At 40.0% G+C, this 12,109-nt stretch overlaps 1 protein-coding gene across 1 annotated transcript in view; it reads right to left on the reverse strand.

The window, feature by feature from the left end:
• Window positions 1-12,109, reverse strand: part of ryr2b (ryanodine receptor 2b (cardiac)) — a 74,111-nt gene that overhangs the window by 59,518 nt on the left and 2,484 nt on the right. The window contains exons 2-24 of the mRNA XM_084096300.1: window positions 10,064-10,180; window positions 9,832-9,936; window positions 8,010-8,084; window positions 7,831-7,909; window positions 7,619-7,731; window positions 7,404-7,521; window positions 6,978-7,074; window positions 6,813-6,887; window positions 6,565-6,721; window positions 6,220-6,390; window positions 4,104-4,225; window positions 3,764-3,947; window positions 3,525-3,660; window positions 3,356-3,451; window positions 3,104-3,222; window positions 2,684-2,817; window positions 2,339-2,580; window positions 1,650-1,842; window positions 1,243-1,462; window positions 1,003-1,107; window positions 459-562; window positions 295-378; window positions 30-189 (exon numbers count right to left, since the gene is read on the reverse strand). Of these exons, the coding sequence (XP_083952426.1) occupies window positions 30-189; window positions 295-378; window positions 459-562; window positions 1,003-1,107; window positions 1,243-1,462; window positions 1,650-1,842; window positions 2,339-2,580; window positions 2,684-2,817; window positions 3,104-3,222; window positions 3,356-3,451; window positions 3,525-3,660; window positions 3,764-3,947; window positions 4,104-4,225; window positions 6,220-6,390; window positions 6,565-6,721; window positions 6,813-6,887; window positions 6,978-7,074; window positions 7,404-7,521; window positions 7,619-7,731; window positions 7,831-7,909; window positions 8,010-8,084; window positions 9,832-9,936; window positions 10,064-10,180 (3,006 nt within the window). The remainder of the gene's footprint in view (window positions 1-29; window positions 190-294; window positions 379-458; window positions 563-1,002; window positions 1,108-1,242; window positions 1,463-1,649; window positions 1,843-2,338; window positions 2,581-2,683; window positions 2,818-3,103; window positions 3,223-3,355; window positions 3,452-3,524; window positions 3,661-3,763; window positions 3,948-4,103; window positions 4,226-6,219; window positions 6,391-6,564; window positions 6,722-6,812; window positions 6,888-6,977; window positions 7,075-7,403; window positions 7,522-7,618; window positions 7,732-7,830; window positions 7,910-8,009; window positions 8,085-9,831; window positions 9,937-10,063; window positions 10,181-12,109) is intronic.

The raw sequence follows: 12,109 nt of genomic DNA on the forward strand, positions 1-12,109 counted from the left end.
TTTGTTTTCAATAAAAGACTAATTTCCACCTGCTGTGGTCCAAAGCTCCAGCCCTGCCTGATTCGCTCTCTGGCCCAGATGTTGTGTTCATTCTCAGCCAGTTTTTCCACCAGCTCTTCCTGAGAAGCTGTTAGCACAACACAGGACTGATCCACAGGGGCTGGTTTATATCCGTTCCATAGCTCATACCTGGACAGATGATGTAATTAGGATTCATTTAAAAAGCACTTTTCACTGATGCATTGTTAATTGGAAAATTTAATTGTCTTCGTGAGGAATTTTATCTTGATATACTTATTTGAAAGGCGAACATATTTCACATTCTCCTCTGCATGTTCATCAGAGGGTCCAATATGGACACCAAAAGCCAAAAGAGTCCTTCCACAACACAAAAGGAAGAATGATTAATAACGCAGAGCTAATTAACAGTATATTAGGCACAATAATCCTTGGCATACCTGAGTATGTTCTCAGATGACTGAAGGTTATGAATTCGCTCCTGATCTGGAAGTCTGGAAAACTCGACTAGACACGAGTGTACTTTTTTGCTCTCATCTTTAACCTAGGAGAAGAGATGCAGTTTATAATATACTCCAAAATGAGAAGGAGCAACTGAATGGATGTTACTTAGGGAGTTTCCAAACTATAGATTGCTTACTTTGTTCCGACTTAAATTGTTACAATAGGCAAACCGTTGCTTAAACGTTCCATTCTGCATACAAAATATATATAAAGCAATAAAGCCTATGTTGGGACAGCATGTCCTGTTTCGAAGAAGTGCAATTTTGAGATGAAGTTTGGTTTTCAACTGCAATAACTACTGTGCTCAACCATAGAATCAGACACTGCTGCTTTTTATGTAACACATACACACTTCCCATTATGACTTGTGGGACCGATTGTTTTGGTGTAGATCCGAGCATATGCGTCAACGAACTGAACTAAGGGAGAAAACAGATCAGGTTCTGAAACAAAGATGTGAAAATGCCCTTAGATACTTACTGGTCCATAGTTCCAGCCCTGCTCTATTTTGTCAATAAGCCAGAGTTCATGGAGATTTTCCGCTAATCTTTCCTTGATCTGCTCCAGCTGTGGAGGATATTCAACCTGACAAGATACAGAGTTGAGCATAGGGGTGTCAGACACTCATACAAGTTGATGCAAGACAGATTGTGGCTTAAAATAACTGCTGTACTGATGCTAAATTTTAAATAATCAGCGAATACTTAAAACTGAAAGTACCTGGCTGGAATCCACTGGAATTGGGGTAAAGGTCACTGGACTAATAGGTACTACAGGGCCTAAGAGGTCCCGTTGGCTTTCAGTGTGATTTTGTGTGAGTTCCTGACACAGTTCCAGCTTGCAGCATGTTTTGGGGAGGAGAGCTTCAGCGCACGGAGAGAAACCAGCAGGAGGAAGAAACTTAAACTCCCCCTGTCGACCTCCAAACAGCACACGCACCCTGATGGGAAAATAAATTCAGACACTATTTAAGCCATCAAGGGTACGTCCTACAGGTCAACATTTAAATGGTTAGGTTGATCTAAAATAAAACGAAGTAGAACTAATTTTTCATTGTTTGGTGAATTGTGAACAATCAAACCTACAATTAACACGCAAAATCAAAAACCATTTTAAAGGCAACTCACTGCACTCCAGTTGAGAAGCTGACCACTGGGAACAGCAACCCATCCACTTTGAAGTTCTCCAGCATGCCTTGAACTGGCTGTCCATTGACCCGAAAGGAGATGCAGGTTGCACTAAGGTCAAGACAGCAACTAATGACATCATCCTCCCTTAGCAAGTGCTGATTGGGTGAGGTAACCCTCCGACCAACACCTCCTTGGAAAGAAAACACAAACAGTGTTTAGATTTCACTAGACTACATTTATTTGATAAAATATACAGTAAAAAATGCAATAAAGTGAAATATTACAATTAAAAAATAACGGTTTTAATTTTTTTTTCTTTTTTTAAATGTAATGTATTCCTGTGATGCACAGCTGAATTTTCAGCATCATTACTCCAGTCTTCAGTGTCACATGATCCTTCCGAAATCATTCTAATATGCTGATCAAGTGCTCAAGAAACATTTCTTGTTATTATCAATGTTGAAAACAAGTTGTGCGGCTGAATATTTTTGTGGACAGTATGATGATTTTTTTAGGATTCTTTGATGAATAAAAAAGATCAAAAGAACAGCATTTATATTGAATAGAATTTTTGTAATGTAAATATTTTCACAGTCACTTTTTGGCAATTTAATGCATCCTTGCTAAAATGTCTTACTGATCCCAAACATTTGAACAGTAGTGTACAAGCTTAGTTTCCATCTTACCTGTCCAGAGCTGAAGTCCATCAAAGCCATAAGAGCAGAGGTCGTCTCCAACACCGTTTGACCCCCAGCCGTGTCCCCCTGTGGGGGAGGGATGGTACCCTTCAGTGCTGGCCCAACCCACTCGCAGGTGAGTAGGCTCTGCTGTCACAAAAGGTTCCACCTTCTCAACTACAACCTCATAATACCACTTCCTGTATTGGGCGCAGTCATCTCTTGCACACAGGAAGATGTTAGGACGTACACTAAACAGAGAAATATGTTCAATGAGATTTTTTTTTTTTTGCTAAAAACCTCTAAATGTGTAGGAGTTAAACTTAACAGTTAAGTTTATTGATAACAGGTCACCTGAAAACTTGGTTAACCAGTCTTGTTTGTAGCAACAGGTCTCTTTCTGGCAGCAGTGTGTCACAAATCAAATGCTGATTAGAGCGGACGGCCATGCCATGACACACACAGAGTGAGCACAACACGTCCAAGATCTGCAGATGCAATAAACACACACACAAACATGTTAACAATAGTAAAATCCAGAAAGCATTAAGCACAATCATTACAGAACACATAAATACACTACAGTTTGGAGTCAGTAAGTAAAAAATAAAATAAATAAAAAAGTAATACTTTTATTCAGCCAGGACACATTAAATTGATTAAAAGTGACAGTAAAGACATTTATAATATTACAAAAGTAATGCTGTTCTTTCAAACTTTATAATTCAACTTTATAATTCAGACCCCAAACTTTTAAATGGTACTGTACATTACCTTATGGTTCCTTCCATGTTTGTCCAGAAGTGAGATGATAGATTTGATGTGGCTTTCCTTAATAACATTCAAAGCTTCAGGACTTTCTACTAAAACACAATGTAACACTTCCAATATTCCTAAAAAACAAAACAAAAAGGAGAAACAAGTAACAAATGAGGGGAGACTCTTTGTGACATCATGTTTAGACCCTAAAATCAACTTAGACATTCTAGTCAAAACACAAACTAAATATTTCTGCAGGACATTTACCAGAGGAGGCCTCCAGCCTCTCCAGTCTGCTGACAAGCCAGTCCAAGGATCCAGAAAACTGGGCACAGTTGTTCCGATTACCCTTGATAAGAGCAGCTGTAGTGAAATGGAAATTTTGTAAATCAAAGCTAAACCTTTATTATAAATCTCTAAACAAGTCATCCTATACCTAGCAGCTCATAAAAAGAGTTCAAAATCTTTCCCCATGACTCTCCTGCCTCTTTCCCAGCAGCCTCTTCAAAATGAGTCGCACTATTGTACACATGCAGGTGGTCAATGCAGTCCAGCACCAGAGTGATTATACCCTGAGAAAGGCACAATGAAGCAGAACAAAAAAGTATATAATTCAGACATTATTGCAGTGTGTGGCTACATATAATGTGTTGTCTCATTTGCCGCAGGTATTACCTCATCTTGGAAGAGATTTTGTCTGTTCTTAAGTGCTCGAATATCTCGCTGTCTGGCCTCGTGGTCTTGCCCCATTTCAGGACATTGAAAATAACCAAGCAAATTCTGCAGTGTCAGTCGGACCATCTCAGTTGGAAGAACCAAATCAGTAATGTTTTCCTTCTGACTGACATCATCTAGTCCCCTTCAGAAAGGAAAGAAAATCCTTATGAAACATAAATGTACTTCTTTGAACACACTTTGTGCCTTATAAAAGGATTTTAAAAGAGCTGGAATTCGAAATGCTCCAGCAAAGTTGATAAGCACACAGTATTCTGTGAGCTATCACTGTATTATTTACCTAATGAATTGTGAGAAGAGAAGGGCGGAGCTACGAATTAAACAAGCAGCTTGTGACGACTCCTGTTGCGAGCGAGAAAGGGTGATTCCATCATCCATGTGTCCTTCTGCTTGCAAAACAGCCTGCGAGAGAGAACCACTTCACTTCATGCATTTGAACCAGAATACAAATATTAGACAGAACAATTAAAAAAAGAAAGGTGTTGGCTTTGTTTAATTGCAGTTCCTGAGCTCACTTGAAACTGTCAGTAAGATGCATTAAATTGACAGGAAAGACATTTATCATGCTTTTTTTTTTTTTGGCAGTCACAGGAATACATTACATTTAAAAAAAAAAAAAAAAAATTAAAACCGTTATTTTTAATTGTAATATTTCACTTTATTTCATTTTTTACTGTATATTTTATCAAATAAATGTAGTTTTTATTCATCAAAGAATCCTGAAAAGAATCATGGTTTCCACAAAAATATTAAGCTAAATATTTTCAACATTGATAATGATAAAAAATATATATATTTCTTGAGCAGCAAATTAGCATATTAGAATGATTTCTGAAGGATTATGTGACACTGAAGACTGGAGTAATGATGCCAAAAATTCAGCTTCGCCATCAAAGGAATAAATGACATTTTAAAACATAATCAAATAGAAAACAGTTATTTTAAATAGTGATTTTTAAAAAAAATATTACTGTTTTTACTGTAAATTGTTACCAAGTAAATGCAGTCTTGTTGAGCAGATACATTGTTGAAAGTCTTAAAAATATCAAGTGATCTTATCCATATATCTATATACACTCACCTAAAGGATTATTAGGAACACCTGTTCAATTTCTCATTAATGCAATTATCTAATCAACCAATCACATGGCAGTTGCTTCAATGCATTTAGGGGTGTGGTCCTGGTCAAGACAATCTCCTGAACTCCAAACTGAATGTCAGAATGGGAAAGAAAGGTGATTTAAGCAATTTTGAGCGTGGCATGGTTGTTGGTGCCAGACGGGCCGGTCTGAGTATTTCACAATCTGCTCAGTTACTGGGATTTTCACGCACAACCATTTCTAGGGTTTACAAAGAATGGTGTGAAAAGGGAAAAACATCCAGTATGCGGCAGTCCTGTGGGCGAAATGCCTTGTTGATGCTAGAGGTCAGAGGAGAATGGGCCGACTGATTCAAGCTGATAGAAGAGCAACTTTGACTGAAATAACCACTCGTTACAACCGAGGTATGCAGCAAAGCATTTGTGAAGCCACAACACGCACAACCTTGAGGCGGATGGGCTACAACAGCAGAAGACCCCACCGGGTACCACTCATCTCCACTACAAATAGGAAAAAGAGGCTACAATTTGCACGAGCTCACCAAAATTGGACAGTTGAAGACTGGAAAAATGTTGCCTGGTCTGATGAGTCTCGATTTCTGTTGAGACATTCAGATGGTAGAGTCAGAATTTGGCGTAAACAGAATGAGAACATGGATCCATCATGCCTTGTTACCACTGTGCAGGCTGGTGGTGGTGGTGTAATGGTGTGGGGGATGTTTTCTTGGCACACTTTAGGCCCCTTAGTGCCAATTGGGCATTGTTTAAATGCCACGGCCTACCTGAGCATTGTTTCTGACCATGTCCATCCCTTTATGACCACCATGTACCCATCCTCTGATGGCTACTTCCAGCAGGATAATGCACCATGTCACAAAGCTCGAATCATTTCAAATTGGTTTCTTGAACATGACAATGAGTTCAAGAACTCTCACAGTCACCAGATCAGTTCAAGAGTTCAAGAACCCTCACAGTCACCAGATGAGTTCAAGAACCCTCACAGTCACCAGATCTCAACCCAATAGAGCATCTTTGGGATGTGGTGGAACGGGAGCTTCGTGCCCTGGATGTGCATCCCACAAATCTCCATCAACTGCAAGATGCTATCCTATCAATATGGGCCAACATTTCTAAAGAATGCTTTCAGCACCTTGTTGAATCATTGCCACATAGAATTAAGGCAGTTCTGAAGGCGAAAGGGGGTCAAACACAGTATTAGTATGGTGTTCCTAATAATCCTTTAGGTGAGTGTATAGTATGATTTTGGACCTCATTTGATTTATTTACACAAGTTTACCTGTCTCTGTGGCACACTTTCTTTCTGTCTCTTAGTGTCAGTGGTCTGATATGTGAGCCAAAGGCCAGAGTCAATGTGCTGAATGAAACAGAGAGAGTCTCCATATTTGATCTCAGGTACGCCCATGCCATCTCTCCTCTTAACAAAGTGTGAGCTCTCCTGGCTCTCTTCCTATAAAAATACAATAAAAATAAAGTTTGCATTAATCATCACAATTTAATATCACACCACAACAAAAAAAAAAAAAAGTATTATATACCAAAAAATATGATTATACTATGTAACCACAAGTATTTATTGATTATAATATAGTTTATGTTGAGTTTAGAGATGATATTATCCAACCTTTGATGCACGGAAGGAGAATGCTGTACTTTTAACATCGGCTCTCTCTCTTTCCACCAGCTGTAGTCCCTGATCATGAGTCAGTCCCAGGTATGATCCGGTGGTAAGGTGCCGAAGACGGAACGGCTGACCCCAGTGAGTGTGGCTACCGCTCCACCTGCAAACAATCTGTTACTAACACAAACTGACAAACACAGAGTGAATCTACTTTCAACTGTCATCTGCAAACTAGCTGAAGCGACACCTACGCAACATGTAACATTTCGAGCCTCCATAAAGATCGAGCCTGATGAGATACCGAGCCTCCCTCGAAATGGACAGATCTGGAGGAAGAAAGTAAAAATGGTCATGAAGGAAAAAGCTGTAATAAGTGTCAACAATCTGTCTCCGATCAGTAAGGTGACCTCTCTGACCTGCGCTCTTCCTGTCTGTGATCCGCTGCAGGAATGGTCAAGCATTCATCTGTGTGTCCATGTAGCAGACGCACAGTGTCCCCTCCTCGCACATGACCTACAATTCAAAATTAAATTCATAAAAAAAGACACATTTTATACAAACCTCCCGCAAAAATTTTACATTATAAAATATTTTATTTACATCCATATTTACACCCATATATTTTTATATTTATATTTAATAAAATACAATATGAGCAAATGGACAAATGTAAAGAAATTTTATTGGAAACAAAAAAAATATATATATATATATGGCAAAAAAAAATATGTGTGTGTATATTTCTTGATAATGTATTCAGCCAATGAGCATGAAAATCAGCCATTAAGGCCTACAGACACTAAACAAATGTTTAAATTGATAGTGTGAAATTGGTCATCTACCCTGCGTCTCCACAGTCCCAGAAGAAACAGGGGCCACACTCCACAGTGTTTGCTGGAAGGCAGCATCCACCCGGCCAATGCCATTGTTATTACCTTCACCGTTACTCCACGACACATGCTAGAAAGAGAGCGACACGTTGTCACACTGCATAAAAATATTGATATACAGACAGACAATTAGATGAACAGATGGATGAACAGATGGATTCACTCACTAAGTATCTCTCAGAGGAAATACTAACTAAGATGAGATCATCACCCACTCTGACTTTCTCACCCTCTGACCTCTGTTTAGAGGCAGGGTGAACCGTCCACCAACACACCTCACCTGAAACCATACAAAGACGAAATCATTAACATCAATATTATGGCAGCCCTAGTCTTTAATTAAAACATTCAGTATACAAAAAAAGAGAATATGAATTACCCTTTGTTTCCTCCTGCAAACCAACATCAAAAGCCAGTTTGTCAGAGGAGAGGCCTGATGTGGACATGCAGCAAAGATACTAAAACAAGACAGAAGAGACAGCAGATTCCAAATTTACACTTCATAGTACCAGTATGGAAGCCACTAATTAATAACAGGAATATAAAGACTGGTCTTACCATGTCACTGTAAACATGCCGAAACAGCACTGCTTGGCCATAGAGCAGAGTACGACGCCCAGCTGCCTCACGGGACTGAAACAAAACACTCTGTGATATTTTACGGTCAATTGTTTAGCTTGAGTGAGAAATATGTCACCTGTATATTGACCTGAGGTATATTATCGTGCAAAAGTTTGGGTTGGTTTATTCATATTTATTAAAGAAAGTATCTTATTCTCACCCATGCTGCATTTTAACATAGGCCTATTTTACATTTACATTTATTCATTTAGCAGACGCACAAATGAGAACAATAAGCAGTTAAACTAACCGGTTTAAGCAGTTACATAAAAAAAAAAAAAAAAATGTAATCCTGTGATGACAAAGCTACTTTTGCAGCAGCAATTACTCCAGTCTTCAGTGTCACATGATCCTTCATAAATCATGCTGATAACTGATAAGGCTCAAACGTACCTGTGGCGTGGCAACATTTTTGCAAAATACGTTGGGTCGTGCACGTTTCGCGACAGTTTCAAAGTGAAATGTCCAGTGACTGGCGCTAAAAGCGTGTTTAGTTTTTTTCCGGAACGTGAAAATGGTAAGTGATGCAAACTCCAAAATATATTCGTTTACAAATCATGCATAAAAATGATAAAATTAAAAAAAATGTGTTTTGAGGTTATAACATAATTGTGCAAGGAGCCGCGTGAAAACAAGTCTGTATTAATCCATAATCTGCCCTGTAATCAGAATTGTTTGTGTGCGAAAACGATCGAAAGTCTAGTGTTCATTTATATTAGAAACTGCAGTGATGTACGTGTTGGTATGTATTTTGCGTTTTGTAAAAATGTTGCCACAGGTACGTTTTTCCAATGAGCCTGTGTTAATGGACAAAGTACACAACTTCCTTACTTGAGTGAAAGTACAGATACTATTGGTCAAATATTACCGAAAATGACAGAAATACTTGTTTTCAAAAGTAAAAAGTAAATGTCAACGCATTGTTTTATTATTGTTGCATTGTTGTACTTACAGTACCTTATGGCTCTGACTCTATGCCTGCCTACTTATCCTCATATCAATATCACATTTATTTCAAGAACACAGTTCCAGTAGTGGGATTGAATGTGAGATTGAATAAGTGCACTCAATAACGTCCACAATGGTTTCGGACACCCAAATGGCTGTTCCCTCAAAAAGTGCCCTATTTAAAAAAAAAAAAGGCTTTTAGTATGAATATGTTAGCCTTACTGTTATAAGCTAGTGTGCTCCAAAACAATGACAAAATTCGCATTTAGAAGACCAAACCCAACTTTGAAAATGAAAATCAGGTAGTGAAGTTAAAGTAAAAAGTTTCCAGAAAAAATAAAAATCAAGTAAAGTACAGATAGGCTACTCAAAAAGTGTACTTAAGTACAGTACTCAAGTAAATGTACTTTGTTTGCCTACTGTCCACCTCTGGTGTTAAATAATATGATGTTTTGGTGCTCAAGAAACGTTTCTTATTATTATCAATGCTGAAAACAGCTGTGCTGCTTATTCTTTTTTTTTCAGTCAACCATGATTCTTTGATGAATAGAAAGTTCAAAAGAATAGCATTTATTTGAAATAGAAATATTTTGTAACTTTATAAATGTCTTTCACTTTTTATCAATTTATTGCATCTTTGCTAAAATAAAAGTTGTAATTTCTTTCAAAGAACTTGTGAAACTTGTGAACGATAGTGACCCAAACTTTTGAAAGATAGTGTACGGGTGACATATTTCACTGAATATTCATCCACTTTACATAGTTTGCTGAATTCTGAATTGTCTGAATCCCCTTTCACCACATTACCCACCCCTGCACACTGGTCTTCATGGTTGGCCAGCATCTCCTGCAGCGCTCGGACAGACAGGCATTGGTCAAGAACAAACACGCACACAGAAAGGTCTGCTGGAACATTCTGTCAACAAGAGGAAAGAGGACATGAAACTGCAGGAGCTGTTTTTGAAGCGTATGATCATAAACAGCCTGTTCTTACACGTAGCAGTGACTTAGTTTAAAAAATATGAAGTAAATGATCATCTCACCTTTGAGTTGGAGGTGGACTCAAGGTAACACAACCGGTCGCCAAAACCTTCTGCAGCTAAACACAGTTTCTTCTGATGAGGGCCTGATGAGCAACACCTCAACACCAGCTCATCCCGCTGAAAACACGTTCACATTACTGACCACAGCTAAGAATAGACTCTTATCTAATCTCACAACATAAAAACACATTATAAATTAAAGGGTTAGTTCACCCAAAAATGAAAATTCTGTCATTAATTACTTGCCCTCATGTCGTTCCAAACCCGTAAGACTTCGGGACACAAATGAAGATGTTTTTGATGAAATCCGAGAGTTTTCTGACCCCCCACCCGTTAGACGTTATTACCCCTTTCAAGGCCCAGAAAGGTAGTAAAGACAGCGTTAAAATAGTTTGCAGGACGTAACAGTGGTTCAACTTTTATGTTATGAAGAGAGGAGAATACTTTTTGTGCACAAAAAAACGAATTTGAATTTGCTCAGCAAGTCACTCTGGCATTGAGTAATGATGCTTATTAACTATGCCCTTTAAAAAGTTATTAACAGTCTTAAAGAATAAAATTGGATGACTTAACTTGTAAGACTAGTCTTAACAGTTTATGCAACTGGCCACAGTTGTTTGAAATGGCTTTGGCCGCTACAATGAACGAGTTAGACTTGGCTTTTTATCTAAAAGAGGCGCAGAAGACGGCGCTCTAATCCTTCCTTTGCAAGAAGGACGTTTTTGCTGTTTTGCCGACCAGATACGGCTAGAGTCTAATCTACCAGTTAGCTCCGTTTGTGATTGGTTGTAGTGTTATCCAATTGCGTGCAGTGTGATTTTCAAATGCATGCTTGGTGCCACCCCTCGAGTTGGGTGATTTTCATTACTCAATGCCAGACCCTTAATCTTTCGGATTTGGGTCTGGATTTCCAGGCTATGTCATCTCTTGATGCTCTTGACTTTTTCATCTCTTGAAAAGTCACGTAGTAAACACAGTGCAGCACGTCAGAACGCCAGCTCCTGCATTAGCAACACTAGCATGTCATGGTGCTCACGTAAACAGCATCAGAGTTATGACACGGAAGAGAAGAATTTGTTGAATGAAGTCCATCCATCCATCTTCTTCCGCTTATCCGGGGCCGGGTCGCGGGGGCAGCAGTCTAAGCAGAGATGCCCAGACTTCCCTCTCCCTAGACACTTCCTCCAGCTCTTCCGGGGGGACACCGAGGCGTTCCCAGGCCAGCCGGGAGACATAGTCTCTCCAGCGTGTCCTAGGTCTTCCCCGGGGTCTCCTCCCAGTGGGACGCGCCCGGAACACCTTCCCGGGAAGGCGTCCAGGAGGCATCCGGAACAGATGCCCGAGCCACCTCAGCTGACCCCTCTCAATGTGGAGGAGCAGCGGCTCTACTCTGAGCTCCTCCCGAGTGACCAAGCTTCTCACCCTATCTCTAAGGGATCGCCCAGCCACCCTGCGGAGAAAGCTCATTTCGGCCGCCTGTATCCGGGATCTTGTCCTTTCGGTCATGACCCAAAGCTCATGACCATAGGTGAGAGTAGGAACGTAGATTGACCGGTAAATCGAGAGTTTTGCCTTGCGGCTCAGCTCTTTCTTTACCACGACAGACCGGTACATCGACCGCATTACTGCAGAAGCTGCACCGATCCGTCTGTCAATCTCTCGTTCCATCCTTCCCTCACTCGTGAACAAAACCCCAAGATACTTAAACTCCTCCACTTGAGGCAGGAACTCTCCACCAACCTGAAGTGGGCAAGCCACCCTTTTCCGACTGAGGACCATGGCCTCGGATTTGGAGGTGCTGATTCTCATCCCAGCCGCTTCACACTCGGCTGCAAACCGTCCCAGTGCATGCTGAAGGTCCTGGTTTGATGAGGCCAACACGACAACATCATCTACAAAGAGCAGAGACGAAATCGTGTTGTCACCAAACCTGACACCCTCCGGCCCCTGGCTGCGCCTAGAAATTCTGTCCATAAAAATTATGAACAGAACCGGCGACAAAGGGCAGCCCTGCCGGAGTCCAACACGCACCGGGAATAAGTCTGA

This window comes from Abramis brama (assembly GCF_963993115.1).
Source record: "Abramis brama genome assembly, chromosome: 21".
In the NCBI taxonomy this organism is placed as follows: Eukaryota; Metazoa; Chordata; class Actinopteri; order Cypriniformes; family Leuciscidae; genus Abramis; species Abramis brama.